General features: G+C 54.4%; 2 protein-coding genes across 2 annotated transcripts; one reads left to right on the top strand and one right to left on the bottom strand.

The window, feature by feature from the left end:
• The first annotated feature begins 2433 nt into the window (after positions 1-2433).
• CISD3 (CDGSH iron sulfur domain 3) lies at positions 2434-7247 on the top strand. Its single transcript, XM_023732644.1, has 4 exons — positions 2434-2529; positions 2890-2922; positions 3506-3625; positions 6672-7247. Exons 1-4 carry the CDS (start codon positions 2482-2484, stop codon positions 6849-6851), a joined length of 381 nt encoding a protein of 126 aa, XP_023588412.1. The 5' UTR covers positions 2434-2481; the 3' UTR covers positions 6852-7247.
• Positions 7248-8446: 1199 nt separating this feature from the next.
• Positions 8447-13211, bottom strand: PCGF2 (polycomb group ring finger 2). Its single transcript, XM_004378008.1, has 9 exons — positions 13095-13211; positions 12408-12504; positions 12019-12074; positions 11886-11936; positions 11501-11609; positions 11269-11323; positions 11085-11180; positions 9578-9658; positions 8447-8989 (listed from the first exon to the last, which is right to left on the bottom strand). Exons 1-9 carry the CDS (start codon positions 13204-13206, stop codon positions 8612-8614), a joined length of 1035 nt encoding a protein of 344 aa, XP_004378065.1. The 5' UTR covers positions 13207-13211; the 3' UTR covers positions 8447-8611.
• Positions 13212-19349: the final 6138 nt, after the last annotated feature.

The raw sequence follows: 19349 nt of genomic DNA on the forward strand, positions 1-19349 counted from the left end.
CCTAAGGCCCAAGGCCCAAGGCCCAAGGCCTGCCCACTTAGAGCTGAAGTCTTCTGTTCTAGATAGTAAGGAAAGAAGGGAAGGGAGTCCACCCCAAGGCTGCCGTGGTTGAGAGTGAGAAGTCCACAAGATTTAGTGCACTGGAGCCCCTCTCCCCCAAGCACGCTTCTGCCCTCCCCTAACTGCAGAGTCTCGGGGTCCCATCATTCAGTCTAAGTTCTCCAGCTTTCCCAAGCCCTTCACGTTCATTCCCCAGGCCAGCAGGCAGTGACAGGTTGGATTTGAGGAAGGGACCCAGGCTGTATATGGATTGTCCCTCCCCCCATTGTGGAGAGCATGAAGGAAGCAAGGATTTCCTACTTTGGAGGGTTTGGCCATCTTTAGGAGGGAGCAGGATACTAATATCGGGGGGATGGCTATAATGACCTCACCCTCCTCTCCCAGCCTTAGCCCCTTTTTTGAGAATGAATTGGATGGCAGTGGGAGACTTGTAGATTTGTACATCTTCAATCTGTCTGAAGGAAGGGAGGATGTGGTTTGCAGGGAGACCAGAAGCAGAATTTGAAAATGCATGAGTGCCCAGAGCTGCCACATTATCTCGCTCAGCACAAAGACATGAGTGGGACGTGTGCAGATTTGAGTGTCTGGCCTTGGGGTCATAACTGTGTGTGAATGTCAGAGCTGGAAGGGACTTGTCTAGGGGTTGTTTGAGCCAGATCCTCACTTCACAGGTGACAGCTCCAAGCCCTGGAGAGGAAGGGGCTCAGTGGCAGAGTCAGGACCAGCCCTCAGGACCCTGGCCTCCTGGTCCTTAGCTCTCCCACCCCTCCTCGCCATTTCCCAATGGCTGTCTGTTCCTGAGTGTATGATGTGTGGTGTGAGTGCAGGGCTGTGCCCAGGATGGGAGAGTGTCTATGTAGCACTGTCTTAGCTCAGAGCTGACGGATCCTCTCCACAGACAATGACACTTTAAAGGTTGCCTTTTTTTTTTTTTTTAAACTGTATCATTATTTTTTCCCATTTATGGGTTTTTTCTTCAGGCTCCTGGGTCTACTGCTGCCTCCAGGTGGCCTTACCTTGAGGCTGATGGGCACCCCAAGGCGTCCTTCCCTGCCCATTCCTGACTGAGTTCTAAGGACATGCTCGCCTTCAACTCTGGTAGGATGCAGGAAGGGCCTAGATGAGAGGGGAGCCAGAGCAAAGACAGCTCTGAGAAAGCGTAACATCTTCCCCAAACTGGAAATATAGTCAAGTTTTCAAAGGTCCAGCGCTCCTCTCCCCCAGCTTCCAGCATATTTTTCGGGGTGTGTGTGAGCAGGGAGGGCCGAGTTAAGGGTAAGGAAGGAGCTTGCTCCCAATTCTCCTTCATCCCAAACTCTTTTCCTGGGAAATGGTGCCTGAAGAGATTGAAGTAACTTCCATTGGGAATGTGGAGGAAAGTGGGGAACAGTAGCCCTGGCTCCCTCCAGCCACAGCCATTCAGATTAAAAGTGTGTCTAGCTCCCAACCACTTTTATCTTGATCTACTGAAAAGTCGTGGACTGGATGGGCCCCTCATCCCCAGTTGTTCACTTCCTCCTTTCCTCCAGTCCAACTTGGGTCTTGGGTGGTGAGACTGGAGGCCCAAACCCAGGCTTTCATCCCATCCTCCTCCCTTACCACCCCAGCCTGTTTAGATGTAGCAGCCCCTTCCTAGAGGAGCAGGAAGGGAAAGCCAGGGATTGCAAACCCAGGGGCTCCTTTTTCATTACTTCTAAAACCTCCTTTAAATCCTCAGCCCAAAAGGCAATGGCTTCCCCTGCCACCTCCAAGCCTGGAATTGTGCATAACCCAGATCTTGTATCTTTGTATAACGGATGTTATTTGTACGAAGGGCAAATCGTAAACAGCACTTGTTCTTTTAATAAAAGAATGTTTTACAAAAAAAAAAAAATCCAGAGACCCTGTCTGCTTTGTACAGCTTTATTGAAGGGCGGGGGGAGAAGGAGTGGGGTGCCAACCGTGGGAGCCTGCTGAGGAGATGGGTAGGGGTTTGGTCTATGACCTTTCTTTCAAATCAGAGTGTACAAAAATACTTGATTTACATATTGAAAACGCAGATACCTGAGCCCCACCCACAAGAGTATAATGTGTTGATCTGGGCCATCTGGGAATCTGTTTTCAACAAGCTTCCCAGATGATGGAATGTACCCGGACTGCACTTTTAGACACATACGCACACGACGATGCTCTGCGCCAGCCGTTCCGCAGACACTCTGGGACCAGAGGGGGCGCCAGGCGAGTCCCCTTCCACACACACCCGGAACCGCGGGGAGGCTGCTGGGGTTAGGTGCCGCGGCTCGGTTTCCGGCGGCTGGGGCTGGGCCCGACCCGAGGCCCGCAGAGCGGGGCGGTGTCTTCCGGGCCGAGGCGGGGCCGGGGCGGCCGGAGGCAGAGGGAAGGGGGAAGGTGACCTGGCGCGGGGCTGTGCGGAGCGCGCACATGAGCAGTATGTGGGCGACTCTGCAGCGGGCAGCTTGTGGAGCAGGGGTAAGCACCGTTCCCTGGACGCGGTCGGCCCCTGGGCCCTCCTCTCCTTACCCAGCGCCCCCGCCGCCTGCCCCTCTGCTGAGCGTCCCTCCAGCCCCGCGCCTCCTTGTGCTTTGCAGCCCTCTCCTCTGCGTGTTCCATAAGCAGCCGCTTCCCATGCGCCTATTGCGTGCCAGGGCCTCCTCACCAAGTCTCCTTCCGCTCGTTACCCCTTTTCCTTACCCTCTTACCTCCCCCCACCCTTCCTACCCCCGGCATCCCTTCCCTCCCAGTTTCCCGCGTCCTCCCTTTCCACTGATATCATTTTTCTCTTTACAAACCACTGTCTTCGTCTCGTGATGCCTGCGTGCCTGTCAAAAGCTGAACCAGAGGCGGGACTTCTTCTCCTGGCTGGTAAGTACCTCCAGCCTTCACTCCTCCTCGCTCAAGTCCCCAGGCCCAGAGACCTGGGAATGGGACTGAGGGAGGGTACAGCCCTGCTGCCAACACTCTAGCCCGCTGGGCCTGCCCATGGCCACCTCCCATAACCACCGTGGCTCTAGAAGGTGGAGTGGACCAGAGGGCACAGGGCACGGAGCCAAGTCTCTGGGCTGAAAACAGCTGTGCTTGATGAACCAAGCTCCAGGTGGGGTTGGCCCTGCCTTAGGACTGACGGGATCCCAGCCCTACCTGCCCTAGCACCCTGGGAGGTCCCAGCCCTACTCGCCCTAGCACCCTGGGAGGAGCCAGGGTTTGAAGGGAAGGCAGCTGGAGCCGTAAAGCCTGAGTGCCTGCAGGAACTTAAAATCTCTTCCCCATCTGCAGTTCAGGTCCGTATGGTGCCCTGGAGGACTGTCCCTGCAGTGTGGCATTAGATTAGCCTCTAGAGGAGGAGACCTGACCCAGGCTAGGGCCAGTGGGTGACTGGACAAGACAAGGCAAGAAAAGGCTCCCAAGGCTTGGTCTGACCCTGAGCCCTCATCTTCCCTTTCCACAGACTCAGTGGTTCTCCAAAGCCCCAGCCAAGGCCGTAGTGGCCCAGAAAACGCCCATCAAGGTGGAGTTGGTGGCTGGGACCATGTACAGGTGGTGTGTGTGTGGTCGCAGCAAGAAGCAGGTGAGAGGCTCGGACCCCTACTATTGACATATGACATCCCCTAGTTGGGGACAGCATGGTTGTTTCCTGAGATCTCCTGCCCAAGAGATTCCTCTTTTTCTCACATATACATGTGAGACCAAAAGGTGAGAGTGGAGATTGTGTTAGTTATCTGGTGCACCTGTAACAGAAATAGCACAAGTGGATGGCTTTAACAAAGAGAAGTTTATTCTCTCAGAGTGTAGTAGGCTACAAGTCCAGCTCCAGGGGAGGCTTTCTCTCTCTGTTGGCTGGGGGGGAAGGTCCTTGTCATCAATCTTCCCCTGGTCTAGGAGCTTCTCAGCACAGGGACCCCAGGTCCAAAGGATGTGCTCCCCTCCTGGTTCTTCATTCTTGGTGGTAGGAGGTCCCCCCATCTCTCTACTTGCGTCTCTTATATCTCAAAAGAAGTAAGAGATATAACCTAATCTTGTAGATTGAGTCTTGCCTCATTACCATAACTGCCTCTAATCCAGCCTCATTAACATCATAGAGGTAGGATTTACAACACATAGGAAAATCACATCAGATGACACAATGGTGGACAATCACACAATACTGAGAATCATGGCCTAGCCAAGTTGACACACATATTTGGGGGACACAATTCAGTCCATGACAGAGATGAAAGAATATTCTCAGGCCAGCGCCACCTGTGACCTTGACCTCACATATTCTCTGTGTCAACCCTTTGAAATGAGGCCAGAGAGGCTGACACTAGTCACACAGCCAGACTGTTAGAGCCCAGGCTCGATTCATCTGGTGTGCCTGCTTTGCACCTCTAAGGCATTGAGGCTAACCTGCCTCTTTCCCTCTCTCCTTCCTCCTTCCAGGAAGCATCTGGGCCAAAGGCCTCAGACCTCAACATTGGGAAGATTCTGCCCAGGCTCTCCTGGTCCCCAAAGCCTCCCAGCTTTCCCCCCATCCCTTCCCAGTCCTCTTCTTCCAGAAAACCCTTCCCGTTTCTCAGTTCATATGACTCTTTTGGTCATCTCCTGCAGCCTGCTATCTTTTCTGCCTGGCTGCCTGGGTCTCAGGAGCCTTTTGTCCCAGCAAGAACCTTCCCCATTTTCTTTCTTTTTTTTTTAAATTGTACTTTAGATGAAGGTTTACAGAACAAATTAGCTTCTCATTAAACAGTTAGTACGCATATTGTTTTATAACATTGGTTAACAACCCCATCACATGTCAACACTCCCTTCTTGACCTTGGGTTCCCCATTACCAGCTTTCCTCTCCCCTCCCGCCTTCTAGTCCTTGCCCCTGGGCTGGTGTGCCCCTTTAGTCTCGTTTTGTTTTATGGGCCTGTCTAATCTTTGGCTGAAGGGTGAACCTCAGGAGTGACTTCATTACTGAGCTAAGAGTGTCTGGGGCCATACTCCTGGGGTTTCTCCAGTCCCTGTCAGGCCAGTAAGTCTGATCTTTTTTTGTGAGTTAGAATTTTGTTCTACATTTTTCTCCAGCTCTATCCAGGACCCTCTATTGTGATCCCTGTCAGAGCAGTCAGTGGTGGTAGCCGGGCACCATCTAGTTGTACTGGACTCAGTCTGGTGGAGGCCGTGTTAGTTGTGGTCCATTAGTCCTTTGGACTAATCTTTCCCTTGTGTCTTTAGTTTTCTTCATTCTCCCTTGCTCCCAAAGGGGTGAGACCAGTAGAGTATCTTAGATGGCCACTCACAGGCTTTTAAGACCCCAGATGCTACTCACCAAAGTAGAATGTAGAACATTTTCTTTATAAATTATGTTATGCCACTTGAGCTAGATGTCCACTGAGACCATGGTCCCCACAGCCCTCACCCCAGTAATTCAGTCCCTCAGGGAGTTTGGATGTGTCTGTGGAGCTTCCATGACCTTGCCTTGTACAAGTTGTGCTGGCTTCCCCAGTATCGTGTACTGTCTTACCCTTCACCAAAGTTACCACTTACCTATTGTCTATTTAGTGTTTTTCCATCCCCACCCCTTCCCTCCTTCGTAACCATCGAAGATTGTTTCTTTTTGTGTGTGAACCTTCTCATGAGTTTTTATAGAAGTGGTCTCATACACTTTCCCCGTTTTCTTTGCCTCCCAAGGCCCTTTCCTTCCTGAGCTGAGCTCTGAACTGTGTGCTTCCAAGTGGTGTGGCATGGTATCAGCAGCCCTGACTCCTGCGTGCTCACTTTGCCACTGATTTGCTGTGGACTTTGAGTGAGTCCTCATGAGGGTGGAACAGTGCCGAGGGTACCAGCCTAGAGGAGTGTGGCCCAGCACAGGGAGGTACTCTGTGCCTCGTGCTATCGTGGACAGGGTGCTGATTTCCATTTGCACACTTCTCTCATCTCTCCTGCTTCCTCTCCTCCTACCCCACCCTGTACTAGCAGTCAAGAAGTCTTGGCTCCAGCACTGCCACTAACTAGCAAGTCACATCACCCCTTTGGCCTCAGTTTCTATCACATCAAGCTGTTCTCTGCTTGATCAGCTTCAGGGATGGACGGGGAGCTTACTCCTGCACCAGGCAGCCCGTTTGCTATGGGACATCCACTCCCCACAACACGCCGAGGTGTTTCCTGGAGGCAGACAAAACTGACACCACAGCCTCAAAGTGTTGTCGTGCACTTGGGCTCCCTCCAGCCCAGAGAAGTTTTTACTCCAAGAACATGGGGAAGGAAATGAATTTTACCAACCAATAGAGACTCAGAGCCAATTAAAAAACAAAACCACCACCACCACCACCTATCTGTGTAAACATTGCAGGCATTTCATTTTAAAAATTCTGTCCTTGTGTCCTTCCCCTGTGCGTCCCTCAGAGACTAATGCTGTAAAAACTCACTCCCTGAGCACTTTCATGAGCCAAGTGCTTAATGACCATCACTTATTCTATTTCCTTCTGACAACTCTACTTATTACCTCCATGTTACAGATGAGAGGGCTGAATCAGCCAGTCAAAGTGAACCCAGATAATCTGACTCTAGACTCCAGAGCCTGAGCTACTGTGCCCCGCCCCCTCAGAGCAGATAGGGCCGGGTCTCTTGACTCCTTCTTTCCTCCACCAGCCCTTCTGTGACGGCTCCCACTTCTTCCAACGTACTGGCCTAGTCCCACTCAAGTTCAAGGCCCAGGAGACCCGCACAGCAGTCCTCTGTACCTGCAAGGCCACCCAGAGGCCCCCGTACTGTGATGGCACCCACAAGAGTGAGCGAGTGCAGAAGGCAGAAGTAGGCTCCCCGCTCTGAAGGGGTGGCTGCTGCCCAGCCCCAGGGGGCCTTGGTTCCAGGCGTCTCTGACAGGCACTCCATCTGTGAAGATGAAATCTGAGTGCTAAGCCCAAGAGGGGATCATCCAGGGGCTCTGGTACCCACACCCAGACCCCATAACCTGGGGTCTCTAATCTGGGGGTAGCCAGGAACAAGCCCCTGGGTTCAGCACCTGCTGGTGGAGAAGATGGCATTAAAAAAGCATACCCATCCAGAGTGGTGGTCTTGTGGTCACTGGCTCCAAATTTAACCTGTGTGTGGGCTAAGGGCAACTGATCAGCCACAGCGAGACAGCAGTTCTGATCCATTCCATATGGGGTCCCCAAGACAGGACTGGGCCCAGACAAAAGGCATGATGGGGAGGTCAGGGGACCCATTCATCCCTCCCCCACCCCCTCTACCCAAAGAACTACAGTCTCGGAGAGTATGCAGCATTTATTACAAAGCCAAGAGATACAAATGTCCCAGGGCAGGAGGGCACAGTCACAGGACCTCAGACACAGGACAAGGTATAAACACAGACAAACCCCTTGGGGGGCTCCCAACCCCACACACCTAGGTTGTGGTAGAATCTAGAGTCTTCCCTCTTCACCTCCTCCCAGTCTATGTACATTTGAGGAAAAACAGGTGGGCAGGGGTCCGCTGGGGTCTGCCGCCTCAGGGGATGGAGGTGAGTCAGAGTTAACGGGTCTCTGTCTTCTTGTGCTTTTAGATGCCCCTGTCGCTCTGTCCTGGTTCTGCCTCAGCTGGCGGTGAGGAGGAAGACGGGCTGGAGGGCTGAGTTTGCCTTTGGCAAAACCTGGGGTCTGTGCTTGTCTGAGGTTAACCCCTACCCACCCTCTGCCACTGCAGGCTCCCAAGTGAGACCTCACCACCAGCCTTGCTGGAGATGGTTCCTGGGTGAAGGTAGGAGGGCAGGAGGGGATGAAGCTGTTCACAATGTAAAGCCACAGTGGAATTTCAAGGGCTGAGGCCTCCTGTGGCCTGAATCTTCTCTTCCACAAGATAAATGATGCAAAGGCCACACACACCGGGGCAGGGGGTGGGGGGACGACAACAAAAAAAAGGGCAGAACTATCTATTCTTTGCACAAAGTTTCCACTGCAAGAGGAGGAGGTGAAGGAATGCCACCTCCACAGGGCACCCACTCCTCTGAACCAGGGGATAAACTGCATTTGTAAAAGGCACTGTCTTAACAATTCTCTGGACATTCAACAATGGGGGGAGGGGCATACTGGTCAGGGGCAGGACAGCAGCCAAGATGGGTAGAGAAACGGGGTAGACCCCTATACATACCCAGTTAGAGTTGTGCCTAAAGCTTTGGGGGCTGGTGGGGTCCCCCCAATACCCCATCTACCTTGGGGAACAGAGGGAGGATGGGACAGGCTTTTGCTGAGCCTCAAGTGGCCCCTCCTGTCCACCTCCAGGCACCCCAAAAAACAGAGCAGAGCAAAATACACAAGACCCCCTATAAAATGAGCACCCCGTCCCACACACATACACACACACATAAAATTTTGTTTCCTGTGGCATTTAAATTAATCTGGCTGGTCCATAGAAAATAAGTATGTATATTTGGTTTTTCCTATGTACATATATATATAGATTTATTTATAAAACCCACCCTCCACCCCTAAGGTGGGAGGAGCTGGGAAAAAGTAGATGAGGTGGCAAAAAGGGCCCAGAAAAAGTGGAGGGGTGGAGAGGCATGGCTGGAAAAGGAAAGAGGGTCCTTCTCCTCAAGTTAAGGGGGGCGCAGGAGCTCCATTGACCGTCATCTTGCGCCCCCTGCTGGTTGAAGATTGTGTCTGCAAGCAGTTCGAGGTGCCCCCATTGGCAGCTGTGGAGGCCCCACTGGCTGTCGAAGGGGGAGTAGGGGAGGTAGGGTGGGTGGCCGGGGGCCCGTGGGAGCTGGGAGAGCCATGGGAGGGGGTGGCTGGGCTGGGCAGGGAGGAGGAGGTGGCCGGCAGGGTGGCAGGGCTGGGAGCCTTGTCGCTGACTGACTCACACTCGGAAGCCCCGCTGGTGTTGGTGCCCTCCGAGGGGGTGGGCGCCGTGGGCAAGGTGAGCCGCTTGCAGGCTGGCTGGACACGATACTTGAGGGGGAGGGGGCCGTTCTGCAGGGAGGAGGTGGGGAGAGAGGCAGGGGAGCGGTGTCAGGAGGAAGAGGTTAACCAGGCCATCACCCAGCTTCAGCCCACAGTTGCCCAAACGAGAAATAAAGGAAAGGTACAGGGCCTTGGAGAGGAGCGACTCGGCAGAGGAGGAGACAGATAAAGGAGACCAGAGAGACAGAACAGAATGCGAGACTACAAAGACAGACACTTGGGGAGAAAAAGAGAGGAAGGCAGAAGGAAAAAGACCTGAACTTTTTAAAAGTTAAAGACAGAAGAGCTATAGTGAGGAAGGCAGAAGAGCAAAAAGCGACATTTACTCCTCCACAGCCACAAAACCCTGTTTTCTGACCCCAAACCAGGACACATGCCAAAGCATCCTTTTCTCCTTCTGAGTGTGAGAGGTGAACTATGAGAGACAGTCGGGAAGCAGGCCACCCTGGGCACACCCCGCTCATGGGGCAAGGGAAGGACTGTGGTTAGAGCAGGCTGGCCCATGTGGTTACTGTGGCCACAGACCAATGCCAGACCCTGCAGGGGTCTCCTCCCCATCTGCCCCCATCCTGCACGGCCCCACCCAGCCTGGCTCACCCGCCGCCAAGGGTAGATGTAGGCAATATCCATGAGGGTGTAGTATTCCTTTAGCGGCTCGTCCTCGTAGAGAACCTCCACCTGGGAGAGGGAAGGGAATAATACCATGACCCTGGCTGGGCTCAGAGGTCTGGCTATTTGGTAAAGAGGCTCTAGGTTGAGTCTTGGGGGTCGGTGGGGGCAAGCGGGAGGGGGAACTGGCATGTGGTTCCCTCATTACTCTCACTTTTACTATGGACTTCACTTCCTTATCAGAGCTGTCCCCACATAACTCCTAGCCATGAGGGATCCACATTAACACCCACCCCAAGCCATCCACACAGTGGTTTGGCCAGCCTCCCAGAGGAGCTAATGGGCAAAAAAAAAAAAAGGCCCCAGGTGAGAAGGATCTCCTGGAGCAGAGATTCTCACCCCTGGCTGCTGGTGGAATCACCCAGTGGAATCACAGTAGCATACTCAGGAGGTATTTAAAAACTACCGATGCTTGGCTCTCACCCCTGCAGATTCTGACTTAACTGGGATAGCATTAGGACAGGACATTGGGAGTTTTAAAGCTCCCCTGAAACCAAAAACCAAACCCATTGCCGCTGAGTTGATTCCAACTCATAGCAACCCTATAGGACCGAGGAGAACTGCTCCATAGGGTTTCCAAGGAGCAGCTGGTGAATTCGAACTGCCAACCTTTGATTAGCAGCTGAGCTCTTAACCACTGTGCCACCAAGGCTCCTAAAGCTCCCCAGGTGATTCTAATATGTGGCAAAGTTTGGGTTCCATGGTCTTAGAAGGAGCCTAGCTGCACAGGCACTTAGCTGCTAACCAAAAGATCGACAGTTCGAACCCACTAGCCACTCTGCAGGAGAAAGATGTGTCAGTCTGCTTCCGTGAAGGTTTACAGCCTTGAAAACCTTATGGGGCAGTTCTACTCTGTCCTATAGTCACTGTGAGTCAGAATTGATTCGATGGCAGTGGATGGGTTTCGGTCCTCTTAGAGCTTTGCTACTCAAAGTGTGGCCCGTGGACCAGCAGCGTCAATAGACATCATCTGGAAGCTTGTTAGAAATGCAGACTCTCAGGCCCCACCCCAGGCCTTCAGTATCAGAACCTGCATTTTAACAAACTCTCCAAGAGCTCATGTCCACATTCAAGTTTGAGAAGCACTGTCCTAGGGCTCCTTCGGAATGTTAGATCAGCCGTCCCACAGCCAGCTGGTCTCAGATAAGGCCCTGTGGTTTTGCACGGACACCCTGCCATTAGTTCCAAGTGCACGAGCATGCGTGCACACACAGACCACCCTCCTTGGTTCTGTGCACCTTGGAACACTGACTTCAGCAGATACAGACCGTCCCACCCTAATCTTGGTTTTAACTGCCTTTCTGCATGGGCTCAACTGTAATCCATGCAAGCCCTTGGTGCCACCAGCCAGCCCTGAAGCTGGGTGCACAGATAGTCAGACAGAACTCCACACAGGCACTTACTTCTTGAAAGGGCCTGGAGGCCTGGGACCCACCTTGTACTTGCTGGGCACATCCATCTTGTTGCGGAGAAACTTGGCGAGATGCATGACTGTCATGGCTGCTGGGCATCGCAGGAAGCGCACCCCTGTCTGCTGGGGGAGAGGCACCCATGGGGGCTTTCACTCCAGGCCACTCTCTCCTGCCCAAGCACCACTCCTAAGCAGGCCCAGCACTCACCTTCTCCTTGTCCCCATCCCCATTCTCCAGGGGGCCCTTTTTCTCCTCCCGATCCCTGTAAGGAAAAAGAATGAAGCTAGGGATACCCCGGAGCTGGCAGGATGCCCCTAATCCACACACCCAGAGGGCCATCCCAAAGGCACTCCTTCCTCCTAGGGGAGCGGGGCCAGGGTGGGAGAGGTGGGTGACCCACTCTGGGAGCCCAGCAGGACCAGGTGTGAGCCAGACTTGCCTGACGCCCTCGTAGAACTCGATGGAGAGGCTGACAATCTCATCGTCGCTCAGGGCCCCCTTCTCCTGCTCCAGGACCTCACCACGGTCCTCATTGGAGCCGTTGGGGACTGCAGAAAGAGAGAGCTCTGAGGAGCTGGCCTAGGATGGGGGAAGGGCACCCCACTAAGGATCCAGGGCTCATGCAGCTCGGTGGGGTGGGGGGTCCCAGCAACGCTCAGTGCTGGCAATTTGGATTGGGAAGGAGGCACGGTGGAGTTGGAGGGCGGGGGGGCGGGGCGCGGGGGGTGGACAGCACAATACACGCAGTCTCCGTGGCTGGCGGCAGCCCTACACTCGCACGCTCAGCCCCAGGCCTCTGAGCACGCGCACGTGAACACACTCACCCTCTGTCAGGGGGTAAGCTGCATAGAAATCCCGTCGCCGTTTCATCTCATCTGGAAGAGGGAAGCAGGGTGAGGAGAAGGTAGCAGCCTAGGAAATGACAGTGGGGGCAGAAGGGAGGAGAGTGGCGGATACCTTTAAAAAGCCCAGGGACCAACTTGTAGACAATGTCTTGGAGGGTTTTATCAGATCTGGAAAAAAATGGTGTCTGTCAGCAGCTATCCGACCCCAATCTCCCCCAGCCAAGGGACCCCTATCCCTTTTCCCTTCTTGAGACCCAGGGCCCAGGCATATGGGTCCTTGTAGGTCTGTCTTTATCCCTCAGATATTTCTCAGCCTATGACAAGCTAGATGCAACCCAGAGGGAGGGAAAGGACCCAGATCCACACCCAGTGCTTCTCCCACATCAGCTACTTTGGCTATAGGACACAAGGAGGGGTGAGGGATCTAGGGGGAAGCACATGAGGTAGCACCCAGGGGGACCCAGGGGTCAGCATGGGCAGGAAGCACAGTACCAGGCCCACCTGATGCTCAGCAGTGGTCGGGTTTTGTGGACCTGCACGTCACACATGGGGCAGTATTTGTTGGTCTCCAAGTAGCGCACGATGCAGGTTTTGCAGACTTGGGGGTTGTGGAGAGAGAGAGGAGAGTCAGAGCCCCCTTCCCTAACCAGGCACAGCCCCTGTGCTCTCTGCTAAGATCCACGTATCCCTTCTTCTCCTTGGCCCCGCACTTCAGGCTGTTTGAAGACCCAACATGGTGATGTACGGGTAGAAGAAGCTCCTTATCCATCCTTGGGGGAGGACAACTCTCGTGTGTGTGTGTGTGTGTGTGTGTGTGTGTAAGAGAGAGAGAGACAGGCAAATAGACAGCAGACTGGTGTCATGCACCATGTATGAGTCCCAAGCTCCACTGGAGTATAAAACGAGCCAGCCTCTTAGACACCTCCCTGGGTCCCTGACCCCTGGCCACCATGCCCAGAGTGCCTTTTTAGGGGGTGGAATTTAAGCCACAGACATTCAGAGAAAGAACTGAGGTTTCAGAGGAAAGTTCTTGAAATGAACTCCTGGGCTGAAACCTCATCTTCCCTCCCAGGCACCCTCTCTGTGACCTGGGACCCCATCAGACACACGGACTGTGTTTCTGCCTTCTCCAGGCAGCGCCCCCCTTACCAGCTGCCCACCCTGAGAAGCACCCCCCACCCAACTCACAGGAATGCAAGCACTCCACGATGGTAGTGGCATCGATGAAATACCCCCCGCAGAGGGCACACATGAGGTGAGGGTTCAGCTCCGTGATTTTGATCCGTGTGGTTCGATGCATGATGCCGGGGTGAGGGATGGGGGGGACTGGGGAGCGTTACCCTGGGAAATGAAAGTAGAGTCAGAAACCCAGAGATCCAACAGCCCCTCACACACTTAACTTCGCACTCACCCAAGCAACATCTCTCCCTGAGCCCAAGGCTCTTCCTCAGTGGTCTCAAGGTGGGACGGGGTATATGGATGTGGCTGCTGCTTTCTGTCCCCCTGTGATGCTGGGGGCTCTGAAGAGTCATGCAACCCGGGGTTATAAGGTCAGGCTCCATCACAGGAACAACAGGATGGATTGAGGTTAGACCACAGGAAGTACTGCCCAACTCTCCAGAGGATATAGAGAGGCAGGAAAATGGGAGAACAGGTTTTTTGTAAATCTTCTTGATCCCAATCCATATTCACTGAAGCGGTAAGCGCTCAGCTGCTAACTGAAAGGTGGCCGGTTCAAACCCACCAGCCACTCCATGGGAGAAAGATGTGGCAGTCTGCTTCCGGGAAGATTACAGCCTCGGAGACCCTGTGGGGCAGTTCTACTCTGCACGCACGGGGTCCACGCGAGCCGGAATCGATGCGAAGGCAACTAACAACCAGCAGCTATGAGGAAACTCAGATAAAAAGGAAAAGAAGAAACCACCCCCTCAGCGCCTCTAACCAGGGGCAAACCCCCTGACAGGTTTTCCCATTCCATCCTTCCCTTCTTCTAGCCCACCCACTCCTCCTCCAGGAAGCCCCCCCAGAAACACTATGGGCACAGGCTGCCTAAATATGAAGAGGGCACTCATCATTTGTCCCTCTGGCTCTGAATCCTGCCCAGGCCCTGGAGCATCTCCCTCCTCTAAGGTCCACTGGATGGACAGGTAGCCCCCTAGAAACTTACCATATGCTGACCATTTGGGTCCAGGCCTGGTGCTCAGGCAGGAACTACTGAGGATGGTCCCTACATGCCTGAAGTTGGGAACACACAGCTCCCACTCAATCCCAGGACCAGCCCCAGACTCTGCAGGTAAAGGCAGCCGAGGAACCAGGGCAACAAGACTGCTACCACCCTCTCCATAGGAATCCCTCCCATGGCCCACAAGCCCACCCATGCTCCAGGACTCCCCTCATGGACACACAGGAGTTTCCCCACATGGGCGCTGCCATCCACTGTCTCCCACATGGTGACGCTTTTGTAATTCTCTGCCCCAGTGACAGACCACAGGCACCATGGACACCTCAGCCCACCTGAGCACCCCGCCAGGGTCGAGGGAGGCCAGTCACAGTCCAGCTCTGGACTGGCTGATGTGCTTACTTCTAGGTACAGAAATAAACCTACACCTAGAAGGGACAGCCCCTCCCTCCCTTCCTCTTTTCCAGAGTAAAAGTCCAAGGAGTGGGGCTTGGGAGGGTGGCCAAGCCCCAACAGCTCCTTTACAACATGCTCACACCCTTCTCTCCTTTCCAGAAGGATTTCTAAAGCAACCACATTGGGTTTTCTAGGACAAGAAATTCACAGCCGGCATCAGCAGTTTCTATAGAGACCCCAGGATGAGTCTGGCCAAGACCCAAACAGCAAACAGAGGCCCAGGGAGCCCGGCCAGAGACCAAGAGAGACTAAGAGACACAAAGGCCACACTGGGAGAGATACCAAGTTAGAGGGCAGACAGAGAGGAACAAGCAAGGCCCAGAGCAAGCCAGAGACCCTGAGGAGATGCAGTGCCCCAAGACCCGCAGGAAGGGAAGGGGGTCCCCCCACAGAGGGCGGCCTCGGTCAGCCCTTTCTGCGTGGTCCTTCCTTCACAATCATGCAGAAGGTTTGCTGGCTACTCCACTGTTTGGCTGTTTCCATAGTAACCCTGTCCCTGGCAAGATGCCCAAATATTATTACAACCATCCAGAGGAGGAAAGAGGGAGAACAAACTCCAAGTGGCTGCCTTGCAGAGCGTGTGTAACAGCCATCATCTGCGCCCATGCCGTCTGGGCTGCCAGAGGTGCTTCACGTGACTGCTTGTCCTGTGTATGCGTGTTCAAATGTGTATGTGTGCGTGCACACCCCAAAACTAAACATGCTGGGGTCTGATCATGCTGGGGGTGCAGGTTGTTATCAGTAAACTCATACCCCCTTCTCTCCCCCTTTCTCAGATATACACATGCACGCGCATACGCGCACACACACATACACACAAGCATAGTTTCCTCACATTGCCTTTGCCACCTCATTCACACACTTGCTGTGTTTTCAAAACAGACACTTGCTCTTATGACCTTCTGCCAGGGCCAGTTCCAGCCAGACAGACTGTAGCCTTCACCCCCAGGAGCACCAAGGTGCAAATGGCGTGCCCCTCACCCTCGTGCTTCCCTGAGCATTTGTGGGAATTCAGACCACGACCATCCCTCAAGCCCCTTTCTGGATGCAAGGGAAAAAGGGCTGTGGTGCTTTGTTGAATGAAATGTTGTTCCTTCTCCCCTTTAAGAAATGAGCCCCCCTTATCACACTCCCTGCCCCCCTCCCATTCCCAGGGGCCTCAGACTGTTACCTCTGGGGCTGGGGGTGGGGAGAAGCACTGATTGGTTCCTCACCTGATTGCCATGGTTACCTGCAGGGCCCTGCCAGCAGGTGCCAAGAACAACTGTAAACAGGAGCTCTGTTCCCCCATAGCACCCCCTCCCCATCCCCTTCCTAGGAAGCTCAGGGCCCACATTACTGACATCCAATTCCTCCCCAGCTCATGGGGCTGGTGTGTCATGGGAGCAGGGAGAGGGAAGAGGGGCGATGGGCGCTGGACCTCCAGCTGTCATCACTTTAGAGAGGAGGCTGGGAGATAGGAACAACCTAAGAGGGAGAGACAGATCCCAAGAATCAGAAAAGGGAGACCAAGGGCCATTCAGAGGTGGCCTCCGTGGAGCTTAGGGGCTTCAAAAGATCAGTCCCACGTGTACCCCCACAGTGGGCCTGGGCACTGCCTCCCACCCCCGGCACAAGCTTTCCCCCAACCAGGGACCAAGTTCTTCAGTAGCTTCTATCCCCAATCCACTGTCTTTTAAGGGCTAACCCTTGAGTGGCTCATGCTTCTGGCCCCTGAGGCCTGGGTCCTGGCCAGAGTGGCAGAAAAGGAGCTTGATCAGTACCCAGTCCAAGCCCAGCAGTTATCTCTTTGTCCTCAGAGTCCCTCACTAATAGAGGCCACCCTCCACCTCTCTATTCTAATTAGTCTCTTTCTGGAAGCCCCCTTCTGCTGATTTAGGCCTCTCTGGCTGTCAGTGTCTCCATTTCCCCTGCAGAAATAACTAGTTTCTGACAACCCAGAGGCCCTTCTGCTTATTCAGATGCCCAGCAACAGCATTCTTTGCTTGGCCTCCCTTCCAAACAAAATTAGCCCAACTCCCTCACTAGAAACTCTCCGGGTCCTGGAAAAGTCACTCAAGGTCACAAGCAGACATCTAGAATTGGAGAAGTGAAAGAGATCTTAGAAAGCATCTTGTCTGATCCTTTTATTTTACAGATGAAGAAACTCAAAGAGAAGTGACTTGCCTAAGGTCGGTCACACAGCAAAGCAATGGTAGGCCTGGGACTAGAAGCCTCCTAACTCCATTCCAGTGCTCGTTCCACACTGGCACCAAGGTTAGGCTCCTCACTCATCTAAAGAACCAATAAACCTGGCCTGACTCCACCCAGACAGGTGGGAAGCAGGGGACAGGCGCTCAGTGAGCCTGCTGGGAGGGGGTCAAAGTGTGGCCAAAACATCACCATCAACATCAGTGTTCTCACCTTGAAGTAGGAAGAGGGAACAGAGGCTAATTGCTATACCCCACCCTATGGTACAGATAGGGGAAACTGAGGCTCCTGGAATGGCAACAGCTTCTCCATGGAAGCACAGTGAGCCAGAGTGTATCAGCAAGACTTAAACCCTAGGTTCTGGGACTCCCTCCCTCTCTGTGCTGCAAGGGTCCAACTGTGCAGCCCCGTGTGTGGGTGGGGGGGGGGGCAGAGGGGTCTGCCTGGGGACACTGCCAACCTCTCAACATTCTCTGATCCTTGACCCTGACCTCCCTCCTTAGCATTGAAAAGGCCTCTAGCCTCCTAAAGCTGGGCTCACTACCCTCCCTCCCCTTCCTACCTCTCAGCTCCCTGAGATGAAAAACAAAAACCCAAAATATACAGAGCTGCACACTGCCTGCCAGACACACACACCCCATCCATCTCACACAACATACAAAGCCAGACACTACACAAGTAAACACGCATGCACGCGTGCACGCGCGCGCGCGCGCGCGCGCGCGCACACACACACACACACACACCAGGCCAGACACACCCCATCATACATACAGCCAGACCAGAACTAAGCCCACACTTGCCAGATGCACAAGCCACTCCACCTACCCCAACCAGAAGCACAGTCTGACATCCCTGCCTGAAGCTGCACACACATTAACCTTTTGTGCATCCCTGGTCTACTCAGGGAAAATTGTAAGTCTCCCAGTAACAAAGGCAGAACAGCCCTCAACCTCCACGCTGGGGGCCAAAAACTGGGGGAGGGGGTGGCCATCTGACCAGGGAAGTCCTCCACATCTGACCTGCAAAGAAATGTAACCTCTTCCTGTTCAGGCTCTCTCCATTCCCATGGCAACAGTTCCACCAACCAAGAGCTATCACGCAAGGCCAGGGACAGTAGAGAGCCCCCTTTCCTCCCTCCCCTCAAGACTTCACCTTGAACCCCACGAAACTACACACACAAGCTCTTGTCTCACCTGGGATCTGTTTCCTGCCTCATTCTTAAAGACAGCTCTAAGGCCTCAGCCCCCAACCCCAAACCAGGGGAACCCTTGGGAAAAAACCTCCCCACCAAGAAGCTGAACAAAGCTGGCTTTATGTTCCTACTCCAAGTAATAACACCTTGGAACAGAGTGGAGAGAGGGAAGAAGGGGAGAAATTAGAGTTTCAGGAACACACAAACTGCAAAAGGTCCACAGAAGGAGGCGTAAGGACAGAATGGGAGACAACCAAGAGACCCTCCCAGTGACAAGGAGGAAACACGGGGTAACACTGCTACAGTATTTATAGGCAAATTCACCACCCCCACGCCTCCTCCTTCCTCACCTCGGGCAAGCCAGAGCAATTATGGGCATTTGTGGGCAGTGGGGGAAGGAGAGAGGCATGCCTAGGCCCACCGAGCAGAGAGGAGGGGCACAGGGCGTCTGCTGGTGGAGGGGTCCCACCCCCCCGGAGCTAGCTGCTGGAGGGCCCACGGTGGGAGACGGCGGTGGAAGAGCTGCCAGTCCACTAGACCCTCCTGCCTCCGCGGGCGCTGGAAAATATCGCGATACATCTCTCCACCTCTCCATTCTACGCCTCCACTCCGGCTTGCCCCAGAGGCTGGGTCTGAGGATCAGGGACCCCAGTTACCGGTGGCCGCTCCCACCTTCCCTAGAGCCAAACTTTCGGCGGGGCCCTAAGAGGGGAGTTCCGCTGAAAGAAGCGCTGCTGAGGTGGTTCAGAGAGGGGGCGGGGCGCCCAGGACTGGGATGGGGGAAAAGGGACCGGCTGGGGGAGGTGCCCGAGAGGACGTGGACCCCGGCAGGGAAGGGCGCCCCTCGATCCCGCAGCAATCAGAAAGCATGTCCCCTGCTTCCCAGCCTCAAGTCCTCGCGCGTCCGCGACGCCCCATTGCCCACGGGAGAGGGAGTGAGCGACCGTTCCCCAGACGGAGGGGGTGGATCGGGTACAGCCACGGGCTGTTTCGCTCGTGGGGAGGGCTGGAAGGACAGAGAACCACACCAGCGCGTACCCCCAAAGCCCTCATGGCGGCCCCGGACTCTACCCTCGCTACCTCAGGGGGCAGGGTTACCGGGGGCTGCGGCACAAAGAGGTGGTGGTCGAGGGGAGACGCCAAATCGTTAAAAGAGGGAATCCACTTCGGCCATCTTGGAAGGGAGGAAAGAGAAAAAAGGGAGAAAGAACGGCGGACAGGGCGAGCTAGGCTAGGGGTTGCGAGGGCGGGGGACGCGAGAAGAAGGCCCCGTTCAAAGCCTCCCCCCTCCCACAGGGGTTTGGAAAGGAGTCTAGGCCAGCTCCCCCATCCCGATCCCCAGATGGTTAGGAGGTAGGAGAAGGAAAGGAAGGGGAGTCCGCGTCTGCTTACCTGGGTTCGGGGTCCGGTGGGTCTCGGGGAG

This window comes from Trichechus manatus, unplaced genomic scaffold (genome assembly GCF_000243295.1).
Source record: "Trichechus manatus latirostris isolate Lorelei unplaced genomic scaffold, TriManLat1.0 scaffold00054, whole genome shotgun sequence".
Classification (NCBI taxonomy): Eukaryota; Metazoa; Chordata; class Mammalia; order Sirenia; family Trichechidae; genus Trichechus; species Trichechus manatus.

What these genes read in the sequence shown, in the direction of transcription:
- PCGF2 (XM_004378008.1), bottom strand. Translation starts at nt 13,206, where the DNA reads ATGCATCGAACCACACGGATCAAAATCACGGAGCTGAACCCTCACCTC. An exon ending in GGGATGGGGACAAGGAGAAG is followed by an intron (nt 11,181 to 11,268) that starts GTGAGTGCTGGG and finishes CTCCCCCAGCAG; the next exon opens with ACAGGGGTGCGCTTCCTGCG. An exon ending in ACATCTACCCTTGGCGGCGG is followed by an intron (nt 8,990 to 9,577) that starts GTGAGCCAGGCT and finishes TCCTCCCTGCAG; the next exon opens with AACGGCCCCCTCCCCCTCAA.
- CISD3 (XM_023732644.1), top strand. Translation starts at nt 2,482, where the DNA reads ATGAGCAGTATGTGGGCGACTCTGCAGCGGGCAGCTTGTGGAGCAGGG. An exon ending in GGGCAGCTTGTGGAGCAGGG is followed by an intron (nt 2,530 to 2,889) that starts GTAAGCACCGTT and finishes GCCTGTCAAAAG; the next exon opens with CTGAACCAGAGGCGGGACTT. An exon ending in GTGGTCGCAGCAAGAAGCAG is followed by an intron (nt 3,626 to 6,671) that starts GTGAGAGGCTCG and finishes TTCCTCCACCAG; the next exon opens with CCCTTCTGTGACGGCTCCCA.